General features: G+C 42.2%; 1 protein-coding gene across 4 annotated transcripts in view; it reads right to left on the bottom strand.

Annotated features, from left to right (window-relative positions):
• Window positions 1-19,692, bottom strand: part of Cttnbp2 (cortactin binding protein 2) — a 149,491-nt gene that overhangs the window by 63,990 nt on the left and 65,809 nt on the right. For 2 of the 4 annotated variants that reach the window (XM_040728496.1, XM_005080930.4), the window contains exons 3-5: window positions 18,036-18,257; window positions 7,565-9,200; window positions 1,604-1,807 (exon numbers count right to left, since the gene is read on the bottom strand). In XM_040728496.1, coding sequence (XP_040584430.1) covers window positions 1,604-1,807; window positions 7,565-9,200; window positions 18,036-18,257 — 2,062 coding nt within the window. Of the gene's footprint in view, window positions 1-1,603; window positions 1,808-3,218; window positions 3,259-7,564; window positions 9,201-18,035; window positions 18,258-19,692 lie in introns of those variants that run through there. The other 2 variants (XM_013121153.3, XM_040728497.1) reach the window with 2 other exon arrangements.

Below are 19,692 nucleotides of genomic sequence, written 5' to 3'. Positions count from 1 at the left end.
CTACGGGTTTTAAAGAGAGTCACTTTAATTCCCCACTTAGTGCTATGATGAACCAAGTTCCCTAGAAGCTGTGGAGAGATTCTAACGGCTCAAGGCCCTTCCCACTACGCAGATGGTCTGACAGCTCTGTTCTCCTGGATGTGACCTGTCATGGACTTTCAGATGGAAAGCCATCTCTTTTCCTGGAGACACGCTACCTTCAAAGCCACCTAGGCATGATTTAAAAAAAATATTTCCAGTAGAGTTGTTGGTAGCTAAAAAGGAATACCATATACCAGAAAAGTACTTTGCTAGACTCTCCACCAGATTTTCCAAAAATAATGTTTTGCGGCGGAAAGCTGGATCCATTTACCAAATTTTATCATCAAAGTGCCTCTTTGTGCATCATTGTACACCCCTGAAGATCAAGTAAAACCCACAGAAAGTCACCCGAGACGTAAGCATCACTAACAGAAAAGTATCATAAATAATATTGTATGGTCTAAATCTAAATTCTCTACAATAAAGAAAATTCCCCAGTGTTTCTGAATTCTGAAGTGCAACCTACAGCATCTATCTGAACCGACCAGTAGTGTGTGGCTCACATACACTGTTAACTTAGGACTTACAGTGAAGCCACTGCAAGCTATCACTATTCCTGTGCTACCACACGTTTTAGTATATTTAGCTACAGGATTTGCATTTTAAAGAGTAAAAAGAATTTAGCTTCCGCTGACAGATCTTTTATAGTGCCATAACTTCCCAGTTCTCAAAAAAAAATCCTAAATAACAGTAAATTATTCCAAGACCATCCTTCCTAACTAGTAAAACTTACTTGTACCCTAGTCCTAACAGCCCGGATGCTCTGCTCTTTTTCCATAGCATAAATCAGGTTTATTCTGCCCTAACAAGAGTGAGCCCAGGTAGACAGTTTGATCCTAAAGTGTGATTTGTAACTGTTATGTGGACAATATACTTTGGTGTGTACAAATGAAAATTTACTTTGTTACTAGCTCTACATTTTATATTAAGTAACTACATAATTAGGCCATTAAGTAGCCATAAGACTTTAAAACTCATGTACAAGGATGGAGAGATGGTTCAGAGGTTAAAAGCACTGGCTGCTCTTCCAGACGTCATGAGTTCAATACCTAGCACCCACATGGTGGCTCACAACCATCTATACGAGATCTGGTGCCCTCTTCTGACACGCAGGCACACATGCAGGCAGAACACTGTATACATAATAAATACATCTTAAAAAAAAAATCTCACCGGGCGGTAGTGGCACACACCTTGCCTTTAATTCCAGCACTCGGGAGGCAGAGGCAGGCGGATCTCTGTGAGTTCGAGGCTGGGCTGGACTGACAGCCTTGAAGACAATACAGAGAAACCCTGGCTCATAAAAACCAAAAAAAAAAAAAAAAAAAAAAAAAAACTCATGTAAAAAAAGATTTACCTGATCCTCCTTTTACTCCTTTTAAAAGAAAAGTGAGATTCAAAATTCAAGTGGATTTTTTTACTCACAACAGTGGATCAATCATCTTTGGCTTGTGTCATTTTGCAAGTGTGGAGTGTGGAAAGGTTGGACCTTGTGTGGTGTGTGGTGTGTGTTTGTTTTTACCTGTATGTCCATTCTTAGCAGCAGAATACAAGGCAGAATGGCCGTCTTCACGGGAGTAATTTATGTCCAGTCCTTCTTCATTAAGCAGCATTGATAATAAAGTGACATTCCCCTGGGCAGCAGCTTGCTGAAGAAGGGTGGGCCTGCCAGCCAGGGGGGCAGGACCACCACTCATTAGCAAAGGGGTTAGGGAGGGTGACCAGCCTGTAGGTTAAAGTGACCCTAGTTAGAGAGTAGGAAGGACAAGAGATGACAGACACTACCACTCCTTTTTGAATCACACACAGAGACATGAACAAGTATCCCTAGAAGATTAATTACATGGTTTCTAACATTATCGATCTGTTAATACTCTTAGCACAAATCCATACTGTTATTTTAGACTTTATATCTTCTGCTAATTAACATTCGTGGTGACAAGTTATTTTTAGTTGTCAGTCTGGCACAAATAAGAGTTAAATGATTGGTTTTAGTTAAATGGTCAGCAACCAAGATGGCTGCCCCACATTACAGATTTAAATTTCTATTTGTAATTTAAAAGCATTTTGAATTTTAAAGTTATGTAAAGGTTTACTCAATTTCAATACTTACATGGAAACAAAAATCAAATAGATATAAGATAGCACAATAGTTAGAAACAGTTTCTTCAACAATGTTTCCAAGATTATTTTATATAAGCTAGAAAGTGAATGTCACTCTATCAAGGAATTTATTATGTCCCTTGAATTTCCTTATTTGGGAAAAAATAGACTTTAAGAGCTAACAGAATACACCAAATATATTTGGCTGTATTATGCAATAGTACATGGAGCAATAACAGCTTTGAAAACAACCACCTCTTGCCATCTTCAGAGGAGGACTAATGAATATTTAACTGGACAACAAGGCAGGACACGCTACCATATAGCTTTAACAAAAACTGCAAGAGTTATCATGGTTAGATAGTTTTTATCAGTATTTAGCAGCTTTAGAAGACAATCTGTTAAAAGTGAGAAGTCGGCTGCATATAGCCTGGAAAATTTTCTGAATCCTTCCTTGATCAAAAGGCTGTAAAAACAGTAAAATACAAATGTTTATTTAGTTGGTATTTGTGTCTTTTGGGCTTAAATATACAAGAAAGTCACAGTACTTTTAAGTAGTGCTTCATATAGGTATGCATACACCCCCCCCCCAGGGCAGACTTTCCATGGGTAAATGTAACTTTCCCTTCAGCAAGACCCAATGGATGGACATTTTCCCTTCCCTATACCAAGTTACACTAATTTGAACATAATAATTAATGCCAAGTTTTTGGCCTCAAATTCTTTCAGGATATACCAAAAGAATAACATAGCAAAGAAATTTCTCATAATATTTAAAATTCTTTATAAAAATTAAATCAAAGAGAGGCCATTTATGCGACTGAAACTATACTGAATATTAAAATCTTGAAATTATATTTCATAACCAAGTATCTGAATCCATGGATAATTTATTGTTTCATCATAGCAGGACAAGCAATGACAGACAAGATTAAAAATTTTATAAATTCAGTATTTCTCAGATCTGTATAATATTTCCCCATCGATATTGATAAGGTCTTCTTAGAAAAGTAGTATTTTTACTTCATACTTACAAGAAGGCTCCTCTCTGGTACATTTTACCTTTTGTATTTTCTTAAAAACAAACAAACAAAAAAAACAGGCCCACAAAAATTAAATCAGTACTTATTAGAAATGGATGATAGATAGAAAACTATAAATACCAAGGTTGGACACCTTGACCATAAAGCAAACACAAGCAATAGAAAGGCATCACACTACTCTCCCCAGAGGCATGGGGTGGGGGGGTCTGCTTCATGCTTTCTACACACATACACACACACGCACCACACACGCACACGAGCACACACACAACACACACACATGCACGCACACACACACACACACACAACACACACATGCGCACGCACACACACACACACGTGCATACATGCACACAGTCATTCTCTCATCTCTAGATCTCATTCAAGGAATCTTGGTTCTGGATACTCTTGCATGAATACCAATGTGCACATACTAAATTTTGCTATTCTTTAAAAGTTTGTTTTCAGTTTTCTTTTTTTAACCACAGTTCTAGACTTTAGACAAGACAATACAAACTCATATTTCTTCTTGTTTTATATGGAAACATTCAATAATGTATATATAATTTTCGGGAAGACCCCACTAATGTGAAAAGGAAAATTTTTTTATTCAGAAATGTTCTTAATCTTTGGTCATGAAGTGTCATCATTCCCCTTGTTATATTCAGAAGAAGCTCTCTCAGCTTCCTTAGAGAACTGAAAAATATACTTTTTAAATCTTCACAAAAGAAATGTGCTTTGTAAATATCACATACTCTTAAACTTCAAATAAATGCTCTGTTTTTAGCTGTTGCTTCCAATTCTTTTTCTAGCACAGTTTATCTTAATAAATCCTGTTACAAATATGGGGGAAGTAAAATAACAACCTCATCACAACACTAGTATTCATCTGAAACTCTCAACAATGAGAGACATGGTAATATCTGGTTAACTGATTAGTAATGACAGAATAGACCCGAATCCATACAGCTACTCTACGGATGTTAGAAAGTCATTCAGTTGTGCAGCACCATAGGCAAACATTAGTAGAGGTGAGGGCTTTGCATAGCAGGCCACGAGACAGAGGGGACATGCAGTGGCAGAGGAGGAGGAGCGGAGGACAGCTTCTGGCACCAGCTTCAGAGGTGGAGAGGGTTAAGGTCACAGCCCAGACCATTCTCGTTTTTTGGAATTAGCTTTCAAGCCAATCATACATGGGGATACTTTAAAGAATATATTTAAGGGGGGAAAAAGTCTGAACCAAATGAAAAAAATTTATAAAATAAATAATGGTAACAAGGAAAAGAACAATGAAAAAGAAACAGAGTTGAAAATGTGCAAGGGTTTGGGGACTCGGTTGCCCGGAGTAAAGCCTGCTTTAAGCTTCTTCATCTAATCGCTGACTACGTATGTTCATTTGACAAGTTCATGGGGGGCAAAAACTTCTAATTCACTTAAAACTTAAAACACGATTTTAAAAGTCCATGGTTTGACATGAAGTTGCCGCTGGTTAGCGCAAGTCACAATGCAACCCACTAAAATGGGAACCTTCTGTCATTCTAGCTTTCTTCTGGACTTTCTGGTCACTTAACTATTAGAGACAGAAGATGACAGGGACACAGGTGATCTCAAGAGAAAGATCATGGGTTCCAGGGCAAGGAGGGACAGATAGTAAACAGTCTTACTCATCAGGATAAGTCAGGACACCCTTCAGTTGGGAAATAATCTTAATCTCTGCACCCGAGAGATTAAGTTTTAGATGTCAAAGCTAATAGCATAGAAATAATATCTCTCCAGGATCAGAACTACAAAAGGGCAAAAATTTGTCGTTTGAAATTCAGTTCAGTGCTTGCCCACGTGATCACAGAAAAGGGGATCCGATATCTGCCAGACACCCAGCAGGTACATGCTGTCCCTGGGCCTTGTTCCTAGTCACTGCAATGGGGTCAGTGGAAAGTTACTGACTTCCTATGGGCTAATGACCTGGAGAGGGGCAAGCCCACCTAGGCACAGGCAGGTTAAGAAGCTGGATGGAGGGAGCTCTGGTGCTCTCTAGCTGAGATGGGTGTGTTTTGGCAAAACCTGTAGTGGAGCTCAGAAGTGAAGTGCTCACTTAGCATGCACCAGGCCTGGATGTGAGCCCCAGCACCACCCAAATAATCTTCACAACTGAAGAACTGACACAAACTAAGTGCATTGCAGTTGAAACGCCATCACATTTGGGAAGTTTAGGATGGCCTACACTTGCAGTTGAATTCTATAATTACACCAGCGTGCATCAGTCTGACACTTTTGCCCTCGGAGCGCATGAGGAGGTTCTTACTAAACACCTGCTGAAGGACTAAATCCTCTGGTGCCACCCTGCTGCCCTAAAGAGGCACACCTTATAATCAAAGCGACAGAACCCTGCTATCCCACCAAAGGTCTTCCTGCAGCTCTGAGATGACTATGTCCAAATCAAAAGACTGGATAACAGAAAACAAGAAACTGATTGAACGTATCTTCCATGATGGCTGTCTCGTCACAAAAGGCATTTTATTTTAGGGTCCTAGCTTTATCTAGAATTCCACTGAACACAAAATAGGTTGTTTGGGCAAATATATGATAGAGTAGGGATTTACCATCTTTAAAACTTCTCTCAAAACCCAGTAGCTAGACTGCTCTGTAGTCACACATGCTGCCTCTGGAGCTTCTCTTGAAATCTAAAGGATGTCTGCAGCTGGGATTGGGGTCAGTGCCTACCAGGCAGCAGCCATCAGAGCCAAGGTATAAAGAACAGATGGCTCTGTAACTATAAACAAAACCAGCTGATGACATCCACGTGGCCCGGGGAAGTGCTGTCTACCATGGAGTCTTTATGTTACACCAGAGCACTCTCGGGGCTCCAAATGACTTTGGAGTCGATGCTTTCCAGCATCCTGTAGGTCATATGGTCCATGTTTAGAGTCTTCTGGGTGGTACCAAATCTCTTCCTTCTTAGGGCACGTTTAACTAGTGGGAAAGTCAACATAATTCTGAGATACAACCATTTGGACATGGATAAAAGGGAATCTCAAATGCCTATAAAGATGGTGCAAAAATGACACTAAGATCAATGTAAGGCCATTTCTCCAGAGATCTATAGGAACACTATTATTTATTAGGCTGTGAGTGCTCATGCTGCCCCAAGTCAGTGCCATGCCTTGATACATCATGGTCTCTGAGACTCCCTCCAGCTACCCTCCCTCTGAGCAGTATACACTCCGATTTAAGGAACCTGCTCATCATCAAAAACACAGTGACACATCACAAAGCCTCAACACTAACACTGATTTACAGCTCCAAAGTCCATGACGTTTCTGGCTCTCTGTTTTGCCCTCAGAAATGAAAACAACCTCCCCCAATGCTGAGCTTCAATAGGGACAGCTTGTTCTACAAGCATGCCATCTGCAGCACTTAGCCCCTCAAGGACAGGGATACATGCTTTTTAAGTTATAAATGTGATGCTCTTGAAATTTTCTTTTCCTTTTTAAACCCTTCCTCCTTAGAGCCCAACAGATCTGCCAACCCCAACATGTGATGACAGCATGCTCTGGGTGTTAACAGAGCTTTGACACCAAGCATGTCACTTTAGCCTCCCTAAAAAAAGCAATGCTTGCATTGAACCATATACACCGAAAAGAAAAACATCTAGTACTTTTGCAGCCCCCAATCCAGCAACTTCAGGATGTCCCTGATGCAATGGGAACTTTAACATGACACGTGGGGGCACAGAAGCCATCCGTGTGCTCAAGACTCTGAGGACACTACCTTATCGAACAGGGTACGTGGCATTCACTCATGGCCCTGTTGAGAGTAAGAAGGGCACGTTCATACCAAACCAATATTCACCTCCAGTCCATTACCTACAAAACAAACCCCCATCAGCCTGCTAACCCTGAGTGGTGGGAACACTGACTTGAAAGGATGCTTTTTATGTCATCCTAGAAGGAACACATTGAACGCACACTAAGGATGATCCATTAATATTGAAGTCTCCTGAGGTAAATATTTGATAAGAAGGGATACTCTATCCTCCCCTGGAAATGCTTCAGCCTCTCTAAATTAATGGTCTTTGTGTGCTTCAAACCACGATTTTCAGGTTATTTTCAAGAAAAGGCACTTAGCATGTTGGAACCACAATTCATAGAGCAAGGTGAATCACCATCACCCCAGAGTCTTAAAGAAAATTAAAAAGGAAAAAGAAAAACCAGAGGAAATAAATGGGGAAACGGGGAATGGTATATTAAAAATGCTTCCAGACAATATGAGAGAAAATAGGACAGATGAGAGAATAGGCCACATTCTTTTAAAAGGGTATAAGATTTCAATCCCTTTACCTGATGCTGTTACCAGGAGGCTGTCTGAGGCACCGGGGCTATGGGATGAGGCACTAACAGGGTTTATGGAAGAGCAAAGGGCAATGGTGGTGGGAATGTCAAGGGAGCTGTCTGAACATGCAGGTTGGTTCAGTCCAGGGGTTTCCGCAGGCCAGGCACCCACCTGAGACGCAGCCAGGGCCGAGACGGGACAGCCCGCAGGTGCCACAGTTAAATCAATGGATGGTTTTGGTGGCAGCTGAGGGGAGGATGACTTAGGGGCGTTCTCCTCATTTACTACCTTGGTCCCTTGTGGCAAAGTGGAGGGAGGTGAAGCCACAATTTTGTTATCAACTTTGGCCCCTGCATTGGAGGCCCTCAGCTGGGGGTGTGGCGGAGAAGGAGTTTGGGAGAGCCCTGGCTTTTTGGGAGGGATAGGAGGAGGATTTCCTCTGTCAACTCGTGCTGCCCCAGGAGTCTTTAAACCCGTTCGACTGGCTGGAGGGCAGGTGCCAGCATCCCCTCCTGGAGATGTTCCCAGCCTTGGAGAAGCACCTGCTTGAGGGCTGGTGAATCTTGACAGCGCCTGGGTCACAGTATTCCGGGCTAGCTGCTTGGCCACTAGGTTGTCACGACTTGTAGGAGAGACATCTCTCGAGGGAGGACTTTGGGTGGTGTTTCCATTCTGGTCTGGGTCATTTGCATTGCCCTGAAATCTAAATCTGGCTGCTTGGATTCGTGGGTTGAGACCCGGATGCAAAGGTGTGTTGGCACACGGTGAATGTAAACTCTGCACAGGGGGAGCCTGCGAGAGGTTCTGAGGAGCTGTGCCTGGTGTCTGGGCAGTGGCAGGGGTAGAGCCACTGGGGGTTGTGGGTGTGCTATTTGGTAGATCTGGGACGGTGCCGGTGCTTGGTCCATTTTCCTCGATTCTATTTGCACTTGCCGGCAGGGCGGTAGTAGGTAGAGCGGCACCCAAGTCACTGTGGGAAGCCTGCCTGTCAATACCTGGTCTAATCAGTAGGGCACCTGGGCCCACATTCCCTTTTGTGTTCGCGGGAACTTGGGGGCTCCCTGTGGAAGGCTTTATGGGTACAGTCAAAGGCAACTTCTTCACAGGGTCAGTGCTCTCTGTCACTGCATCTGTCTGGCAAGCAACAGGCTTTGTCACCGGCCCCTCTGTCGCCACAGATACAGAAGCCAGGCGCCTATCTTTTGTCTTCCGCGGGAGGGAGAGGCCTGGCTTGCTGTCATTCCCCTTTTTCATTTGCTCCATCATCTTCTTCATCTTGTCTACCTCCTCTCTGAGGTCAGTGGTGTGTGCCTCCTCTCGGCTGAGCTTGGCACGCAGCTGCTCCCGTTCTGTATCGAACTCGGAGAGCTGCTTCTCCAGCTGAGCTTCCAATCCGGAGCTCCTTTGTTTCTCTGCGGAGAGCTGGTCTTCTAACTCACTCGTCCTTTTCTTTTCCTCCTCCAGTTTCACCATGACTTCCTCCAGCTTCTGGGCCTCCTCCACCACTTTGCCCGAGAGCTGCTTACACTCCTTCACCAGCATCAGGACCACATGCTTGTTCTTGCCCCTCTCCTCCTCCAGGTGGGCAGCCAGCTTCTTGTGCTCTTGTTCAAGGGCCTGGAGCTGAAGCTTTTCCATCTCCAACTGGAAGACATTCAAAGGGAAGCCTGGATTAATAGACACAATAGTCTTTGTATCACAGAAGGGCTTTTTGTTAATTTCTGAACAAAGGCATGATTTGGGTTAGCAAAAGTGCCCCATTTTATGTTATGATTTTCAAAAGGATGATGTTTAAAGACTCATTAAGATGAGAAGATTGCCGTAAATGGCTTTATGAAAAACACCTACATTGCAACAAAAGGGAATTGTTTTAATCTAATAAAGGTAACTACAGTGTGAGAGAGTAATAGTGGGAAGCTTCAATTCACAGCGCAGAGTTCACAGGGAGCTGTTGTGATTAGCAGAGATCAGTGAGAGAATGCGTGCTACTGAATGAAGGTTCAATGGCTGGAAATTATGAACTGATCTTTGAGCTACACAATCAGAGTACTTAAATTCCAAGCCCCATATTTGCTAATGGTATTCTACTGCTAAGTTATTTAACCTCTCTGAGTGTCTTTTGGTGGGTTGGAAGTCATATGCAATCATATGTAAAGGGATTTTTAAAATAAAACTATAAAGAGATAGCAGATCATTTCATTAGAACTACAGACAATGCTGGTGAGCCTAGAGACCAACCCTCAGCCTTTACTTGGATCCCGTCTTCCAATTCAGCTACTTCGTCCTTCCTGGCATTTCTTGAACTAGGCCCTACCTCTTGTCTCAGGGTCTTTGACTTGTGTCCTGTCTTCCTACACTCCCATCACACACCTTCAGGAGGCTCTCCTTCCTAAAGAATGCTATGTGCTTCACAGCAGGAACTAGCAAGCAAAACCTCTAGCTCCCCTGCTCATCAAACTTCTTATGTGTGGGGCTGATCCACCTTTCTTCAGCTACATGTATTGGCAGCTCATGAAGCCACAGGACCCAAATACTTTACCAAATGGTTGACACTGAGAGTTAGCTTATAAAACCCAGATATGAGGGAGGGCACTGAACCCAGGGTTGTATGCATGATAAAAGTGCCCTACCATTGGGCTACACTTGCACCTTGAAGTGAGATTCCTTCCTAGTCACAAAATCATCCAGCAGAAGAGGTTGGGCTCCTCTCTTTCCTTCAGGCTCCTGTTCAACTGTAACCCTTACAGCTTTACGTCAACTTGATACAGGCCAGAATCATCTGGAAAGTACCCCCCATAATGCTGGCCCACAGACTGTGGGGCATTTTCTAGATTGATGGTTGATGTTGGAGGGTCCAGCTTGCTGTGGGCAGTGACAGCCCTGGACCATGGGACTGAGAAAGGCAAGAAGAGCAAAATCAGTAAGCAGCACTCTTCCGTGGCCTCTGCATCAACTTCTGCCTCCAGGTTCCTCCCCTGAATTCCTACACGGACTTCTTTTGATGGTGGACTTTGATATGGAAGTGCAAGCAAAATAAACCCTTTCCTTTCCAAACTGCTTTTTGGTCATGGTGTTTCACTAAAGCAGTAAAGACCATAAGATACCCTCTTTCATCTCCATAAAAAAGTCCCTTTCCTGTTGTCCATGCCGTTTTTGTTTAGTATCTGTCTTCTCTACAATGTGACTTCAGGAGTGTGAAGACTGAGAACCATCTGCTATGTCCCCCAGACCTACAACACATGGTTGTTCTTGATAAATTATTTAAGGAATGAATGAAGCTAGCATTGCTGCTCTATAGTAATTTACTGAAACAGGTTTTGGAGCACATGAGCAACATTTATAACTGCATTTTTTATTAATGGCTATATAGTATACAAATCTTTTGTAATTACTGTTCTTCCATCAGTAGCACCTCTACCTAGACAGCAGGACAGCAACTCAACAGGCCCCTAAGGTTACCATCACTCACTCTTCCCCGCTGTCTTCAGCTCCCTTGACCACTCACAATAGATATTTCAAATCTTCACCTCTGTTGATGAAATGTTACTGATGGCTACTAAGAGCACGCTTGGTACACCCTCACAGATTCCTTCACCAAGAAAATTCACTCACTCAAGAGAATGGTTTCCATCTGTCCAACATTAGACTTTCCTTTAGTAATTCGCTTGATTCTTTCCAGTCACCTCTTGGACTTGTTCCATTGCTTATCACATTTCTCCTTGCAAACATCAAACATGTGCTCTATAAATCTTCCCACTGGGACAGAACACACTCCCATGCTTTGTGTGTGTTTCAGAGATGAGGAGATGTAGTGTGCCAAGTCTGATCCCAAGCTTCTTAACTCCTGTGACCTTGCTACGTTATAACTAGGAAGACTGGCTCTGTATGGTTTCCTAATTTGCACAATAGAGCACAATATCATACATATATTAGTCAGGAATCACATGAGATCAGTGATTTAAGAGCCTGTACTACAATGGAGACACAGTATAATTCCTTATCACCAAACAGAAAACTGACCTGTTGAGCTCGCCTTCCAAAAATACAGGCTCAAAGAAACAAAAGCCAAAGGTTCAGTGGAAGAATACATGCCTAGCATGCAACAGACCCAATGCCCATTAGGGAGGGAGAGAGGCAGAGGGTCTGACTCAGAGTATTATTGTCTTCCTGTCCTCACCTTCCAAGGAAAGGTAACTTTATAGTCAACTGGCTTCTGTTCCCTTGCTTCTGCTATCTTTACTTTTTCTCTGCCCATGAAACAACATTCATCTATTTATCCATCCATCACTCATTCTATTCTTATAGAATAAACTAGAATTGAAAACAAAATTAAGACTGGGCAGTGGTGGTGCATACTTTTAATCCCAGTACTCCGGATGCAGAGGCAGGTGGATCTCTGAGTTTAAAACCAGCTTGGTCTACAGAGCAAGTTACAGAGCTATACCCAGAGCTGCATAGAGAAAACCTGTCTCGAAACACCAAAATCAAAAAAATTAAGAATTTTAAATAAATCAGTTTAATTTCATTTTTCCACACAGGCAAGCACTGTGCATAGTGCTGGTGGTTTAAAAACAATGTTTCCAATGTTTCCAAATCATAATGTAATAGCTAGTTGTATTGTTTAGGAATATGTGACTGTGCATAGTTTTCTTTTTACTTAGACTACACGTTAGAGAACTGACCACATTAAAAATATAGATATATCTAAAGAAATATACTGGACAGAATATATTTTGACAATCACAGAATATGTCACAGGAAGTTTTACCATCAATAATGGAGAAGGAATGCTTGTTCAGATAGCTCTTCTACAGAAATTAATAATAAATCCTTGAAAAAAATTATGGCTTGAGGGTTCCTGAGAGGAATGAAGAATATAGGCAGGGAGACAACAAAGTCCCACCAAAAAGAGCCACTAGCACTAGATGTCACTTCACCTTTGTGCATACCCTCTCTAGGGCCACTCCCTACCTGCTTCCACTGGAGGTACTAAACTGGGGTCACCATCATGCTTGGGTTCAATTCCTAGCTAGAAAAATTTTTTAAAAAGCTATGTCTTTTCAATCTTAAACCCTAAGAAATGTCAGCTTAATCAAAGAAAAGCATTGAGTTATGAAGGCCTTTTTCTTTTACTAGCATCAAAAAGGAGTTCAGTAAACTGAGAATACACAAGTCTCAGGACCAGGAGATACCTAGTTGTCTGTGAGGCCTCGAGATAGAAGAAAGTCCAGAGGTGACTGAGTAGTGTGCCCTCTGGAAGCAGACACTTGATGGTACCTAAGCCAATAGGCAGAAGTCTTTGGGTGCTCTGTGGTGTCACTTTGCTTACGTCTAATGAGAAGTGACAGACAGCGTCATGACGTCACACTATGCTGTAATGCTATCCTCAGTTGTCAACTTGACTCTTTCTGGAATGAATGGAAACCCAAGCAGCTGGTACACCTGTTGGGGGAGCGTTTGACCACATCATTTGAATTAGGAAGGCCCCTTTAAAATCCCCTTTGAGCTGGGAAGATCCACCTTTCATCTGGGCCATACCTGCTAGCAACCTATATCAAGGGCAGAGCAATGGACTCTTGCTCTCTTTCCCCGTTTGCTCTCACTCTCACTGGAAAGCCCTTTATTGTCATTAGAGTCTACTTCTTTGGGATTCTGGCACGTAATGAAGACCATCTGAGAAGTCCTGCCTCATCAGCTCATGGACTCAACTTCTGGATCTGGGTCCTTCTGTTGGTAGACAGCTATTGTTGAACGAGTTGTACTACAGCCTGTAAGTCACTCTAACAAGTCCCCACATATGTATGCGTATGTATATATATGTATGTCTATTCCTCTAGAGATCCCTGACCTACACATATGTGAAGATCAAATGAGCTAATGACACTGGAACCAGCAAATACTAAATAAACGCTGCCTTGGCATATTGTATCTTGGAAGAGTCCTTTAAACCTTTTGGAGTCCATCACAGAATCCTGAAACCGTTTCATCCTCTCCAGGGATACCTTGGTTCTGCCCTATACTAGTTTTTCATCTCATCAACAAAATAGCCTCGTTTAAATATATTTTCAGTGGTGCATTTGTATTGGCTTAAATGTGCATGATCTGTGATGTCCCCACACTTCAATGCAAACAGCAAACAATCCATTTAACTGTCTATGACATCCAAAGACTAGCTACTTCTAAGAAAATAAAAACTTCTGGACTCCATTAATGTTACTATCAGATAGAATAAAATTTTCTATATGATTCAGACATTGGAACCATATGCTAAACTAAAAAGTAAGTGATTTTGTATCATCCTCTCAGGAGCTGAGGAGATCCACACAGTAGCGTCACCAGGTTCTTTAGCAGCAGTCAGTGCAGCAGGAAGAGCCTGGAGGGCTCAGTGAGAAAGTTGGTGATGGTTCCACCAAGAGCACCCAGACTGGAGCCAAGAATGAAGCATGCGCATTCATAGGAGGAATGGGAAACTCCGTAGGTGTGAGAAACTCTGTAGGTGTGAGCTCAATGGCCACAGACAGGCGATCATCTCTAATTCACAGTGGAGAACCGAGGGGGGGATTAATTGTGTCCATTTATAAAGTGAGAAAGCTATGTGTTTTTGCCTTACTGCTAGCTAAATCTTCCAACCCTCATTGTATCCTAGTGTTCATTACTGTATTAGCCCACCTATCTGCTCAGTTCTGATAAACAAATATGTTACTCTACATGTTAAAAGGTCTCTGTTTTCCCTCTGCTAGCTCATTGAGCCTATAGCTGCCAGGGCGGAGTTTTTTAGAAGCTCCTTTTTCGTAAACCTATCACAAGAGGGAAAACATGTAGTGGAAGCCAGGGTTTTGCTGCTTTCATGGACGAAGCAAAAGCACCTCATATAAAAATATCAGTTCAAAGCCACAGATCTGAGTCTCCCGGGTCCCCTTCAAAGTTGCCTTGCAATGTTCCTGGGGCATCAAAGTCTATTTTAAAATGCAGTAAGACATTATACAAAAGGACCCTGGAATGAGCTACAATTATCATTCATGTGCAAAGTATGGTAAATACTCTTCCTAAAAATGGTGTTATGGATGACTGTCTCCCATGTCAGTAATGGATAAACATCTAGAAAGCAATTTAAAAGAGAGTTATATGTGATAAGCTGGCCATTTCACAATGAAACAACATTGAATACAAATGGCAAGATAAAATACAATTATGCAAAACAGTAAGAAAGGGCGCACAAAAGAAAGTAACCAGAATAATTTGGTTTTGGGTGGGGGACTTACTTGTTATTTGTCTAGAATTAGAAATCACTTCTTATAGAAAATTCTCTGCCTTAGGATTCCAGTCTACAGGGTCTGAACATGTCTACCAATCACTTTCCTGATCTTCCATGAGGCTGAGGAGAGGTTATGTGGCCAAGTTTGAGCATCACATATATTTGTTGTCGGATTCCAAGAAGAAGTAAGTGAAATGAAGAAATCGGGGCCAGGAGGCATATTCAGAACCTTATGCAATGAATACCATGTGCCTTTCAGCATCAGCAGGGCAGAGGAGCAAGCCCTAGTACCAGCAAGAACCAATGATTGCCATCTAGCTCTGCAGAGAACATTTGTCCATGATTCTGGCTAGTTAGAGCCCATCCCCTAACATCCCGACCATACTGAGCCATGCTGTGAAATGACTAATATGTTTGTAAACCAGGTAATCATGCAACTACCCTTTGTGCCTAAGTCAAGGCCTACTGATGTCACGTGCTTAAAACTAAGGCCTCTATAATGCACACTTAATGCTATGCAATTGACCTAATGGTGCACAGATGCCACCCTGAAGAAACTACTACAGAAACTAATATAGAACTAAATTTTCGCTGGCCAAAGCATCACTTCTTTGAATTTCCTAAGATATGATTTTGGCTCGTTTTTAAAGGCTTTGCTCCAACTTTGTATTCCAGTGATAGAAGTCAGACTTGCAAAGTATAAATAATATATTTGAAAATACATAGATTTATTTTTTAGTGTCCAAATACATTAGAATGAAAGAGCTATTAAAAGATGAAGAACAAGATGAAAAAAAAAACAGTCCCAAATTTCATTTCACCCCGTGTTCCTGGCTCAGGACAAGTAGATTACCCCAGGCAAAATTCCCCATGCTGGCTACTCATTAGCTTATTCAAAGTGGTTTTAAAGGCTCAGCCTATTTGCCAAATTGACTCCTGCCCAAATTTCTCTGGCACACAAATTACCAAACAGTTAACTCTCCTATTAGTAGCCTCAGCAGGAGCCAGCACATGAGTGAGCATAGAGCCTCTTCTGGGCCTTGCTGGCCCAGCCACAACAGCACATGGGCCAAATGTCTCAGAATTACCAAAGCGATGTGCCAATGTCCGATAATAAACACTTGAATCGCAGAGCTTGAGTCCGTTGCCGTCACGGACTTCCACAGCGACTGCAAAGCTAAGAAGGAGATTTCACATACAGAGGAAGTTGAAGGCATTTGGTTAAAATATTTACTAGTTACTTTCCATACTAAAGGTGACATAATTTTCTTGTTCAAAAAAAAAAAAGATGACTGGGGTTTCTGGTTTTGTCAGTACTTTCTTTATAGCACACAGGGTAGAATACGAAATATAAGTCTTTTCACACATTGCAATCCTACTGGAACAGAGGATTCTTTAAACAAAAAAGCAGCACTGTCCACCCGAATGCCCTTCACTGAGACTTCACAGCCAATGAATCTGACCATAAAAGGACTCCTGTATACCGTTATGCAGAGGAGGCAGACCCACGGGCTTGTTTTATATGAGACTCTCTGGGCCCATAGGACAGAAACTATTTCCTTTCACTCCCAGCCAGGTTGGAAATGAACCAGTCATTCAGAAAAAACAGGATGTACATTGATTAAAGAAAAGAAAAAAAAAACCAGTCAGCTAGATAATAAAATCTTTGATTCAACTACAAATGGGTCCTTTATTATCTCCTAAAAGCGAAATGTTAAAATCCAGGATATAAGTAGAATTTTGAAAATTACACATTTCATATAATAAATGAAAACAAAATATTTTCTTAAGTTATGATAATGAAGCATAAAATCCAGCAGAAATCATTTATTATTATCCAGCTCATTGGCCATGTGAAGAACATAATTGAAATGTATCCTCTCCAAGAAATATAGATGAGTTTCAGTGACATCAGTTGCAATGCACTGGCTTTTGCCTGGGCGGTTTGTGGGGAGTTTTGAAACCCTCCGGAGACCTCGGTGATTATCTGAGGGACTGGCAGAAGGCGTTTGAAGTCCACAGGAAAAGTGAGCACTCTGCTCTCCTCTACTCCTTTCTTTTTTTGCCAGGTGCTTTTGTTTCTTGCCATGTAACATATTGATAAAAAGATCTGCTTTTATTCCACACCTATAGGAGCGTGCTGGAGTTCATATGTTATGAAACATAGAACTACAGCAAAAACACACCGCTAAATTATAATGCCATAAATATTTACAGTAAGGCACATTCAGACCATCGTCTACCAGGTGTTAAATGTGGATGTAAGGAATTCTTTGAGAAGGGCAGGTGGAGGAAACACTGCTGTATGCTTTAATGACAGCAGGGAAGGAACTGCCCATTTTCATTCCAATTACAGCAGAGAGCAGCAGGTCCTCAGACTTCCCCAATGTACTCATAAACAGAACAAATAGAAACGTCTATTTCTTTAAGGCTGAGCTCAGTGTGTGTGTGTGTGTGTGTGTGTGTGTGTGTGTGTGTGTGTGTGTGTCTGTGATAAATTAGCCTCTTTGAAGCAAATGCTCAAGTGTAAGAAGTGTGGGTTTGCTGGTGGGGGAGGGGAAGACTAGTTTAAGTGAAGACATGTGGTAGCCAGAGCTCTGCGGTCATCAAATTCCAGAGGTGAGTTTGCCACAAGCCTGGACTTTATGAGGACATTTGGTGACAACCATGCAAGCTCTCATTTCTTTAGCTACTTTCCGTTTTGTTCAGAAATACTAGAAAATAATAGAATGTCCTATTAAAAACATCTTTAACTCTGATTTTGTTTTAGATGATAGTCTCATGTATTACTCAGGATTGTTTCATCTTCCCATCCTCCTGCCTCAGCTTTCCAAGGACCTGGGACTGCAGGTACGACCCACCACGCCTGCCTGCAAAGAAGTGTTTTAAATAGATTCTAGATGACGTAAGTTGGGGTTGCTTGCATATGACTGGAGGATCCTGGTTTACCTGGAGAATGAAGGCACTCTATGGTTAAGTGCATTTTACTACACTAGGGAAATGAGGCCCACTTTCACCAAATCCACACTTTAAAGAAAGTATTAAGCATTCCATGAAAATATCCATTTGTCATACTTCTCTGTTTAATTACTTTTAGTTACATTTTGTCCTGATAGGAACTTAAACGAATCATTATAAAAATGTGATATTCAGTAGCCAGTCACCACTGAGATGGTTTTGTTGTTTCATACTGCTACAGGAAAAACAACTCAAGGCCTCAGTACCTTTTTCTGCCTGCTCTCAGCAGCAGCCAGCTGGGTGGACATCCTTTCTTGCATTTTTCTGCAGTGGGCCATGACAGCTTCAAGGATGGAGAGTGGGTTGGTGCAGACTGGCTTCTCTTTGTCACCAGCACCTGCTTCATAGTCTCTCTGCAGTGCCAGGAAGGGGTCGTTTAGATTAAATCTCCCATACCGTTCCTGGATAAACACCTCCTTCCTGCGAGCCTACAACAGAGTTGGAGAAAGGCATTAAAGGAATAAATGAATATAACAGAAAGAAACTTTTCCAGAAGTGTTGCGATGTCTTTTCCAAATGGTACTCAGGGCTACTCTAAAGGTTGACAGACAGTGTCATCAGGTGGTAAGCCCAAGGCCAGAAGGACCCCAAGCCTGACAAGCTTGGCAAGCCATTTGGCCCGTTCCCAAAGTTTCTTCCTACTGTTATCCAGATCTTGGGTGTCCCCAAAGACCCACATGTGGAAAGCTAGGGGAACAGGGTTTGGTGTTTCTGGGATAATCTTTAAAACACTGGCTATCAACCTATGGGTTGCCATCCCTCTTTTCCATCATGATTCATAAGAGTAGCAAAATTATAAACCAGAAACAAAAATAACCTTATGGTTGGGGGTTATGCCACACGAACTGCACTAAAGGGTCCTATCATTAGGAAGGTTGAGAACCACTGCCTTAGGAGGTGGAAGGGAGTATGTGTTTGAGAGTGGTGTTAGGACCAAGACTGTCCCTCCCCTTTCCACTTCACTGGCTGATCTCCTGTGGCAACCAAGTTTCCTGCATAGCAGAGTCCCACCTTGATGTACCACACATGGGACCTCGGACTGACACCTCTGAAACTGTGATCCACAGCAAGCCTCCGCTCTTTTAAAGATAACTGCCTAAGGCATTTTGTCATGGTTGCGGAAGGTGTTAGCACTTTAGAACCATGTTTTCAGTGGTTGGAAGAGTGCTCCGTGGGTTAACCATGCTTGTCCCACAAGCAGGAGGACCTGAGCTCAATCCTTAACCCCCACATTAGGAGCCATGGGTGCAGCACACCAACCATAAGTCCACCACTGTCAGGCACTGGGACAGCTGGATACCTGCTTTTTTTTTTTTTCAAACAACCTAGCCCAAAGGGCAAGCCTCAAGTTTAGGCAGAGACCTTGGAAATAAGGGAATAAGGGAGACAGCAGTAGAACAGGGTATCCGTTCTCCTCCTCCAGCCTCTGCATATGCACACATGAACACACACACATACATGTGCACACACACACACACACACACACACACACACGGGTGAGGAGAAAGGGAGAAAGGGGGAAGAGACACACAGAGGGTGAGGAAGAAAGAGGGAGTGAATATGAATATCTTTTACACTAAAATGGATATAAATAAATCTTTTCAATAATGCTTTATTCCTTCAAGGATCTGAATTATAGGTGTAGTCTTTTTCAGTTTAACATAAAATCCATGAGGCTCGGGGAATGACTCAGTGTTTAAGAGCACTGGCTGCTCTTCCAGAAGACCCATTTTTAATTCCCAGCATTCACAAGGCAACTCATAGTCATCTCAAACTTGAGTTCCTTCCTGAGGATCCAATGCCTTCTTCTGGCCTCCTGAGACAACAGGCAGTCATGTGGTACACAGATATACATGCAGACAA

Source organism: Mesocricetus auratus, unplaced genomic scaffold (genome assembly GCF_017639785.1).
Source record: "Mesocricetus auratus isolate SY011 unplaced genomic scaffold, BCM_Maur_2.0 Super-Scaffold_100019, whole genome shotgun sequence".
NCBI lineage: Eukaryota > Metazoa > Chordata > Mammalia > Rodentia > Cricetidae > Mesocricetus > Mesocricetus auratus.
This window is presented reverse-complemented; position numbering and strand designations above follow the sequence as displayed.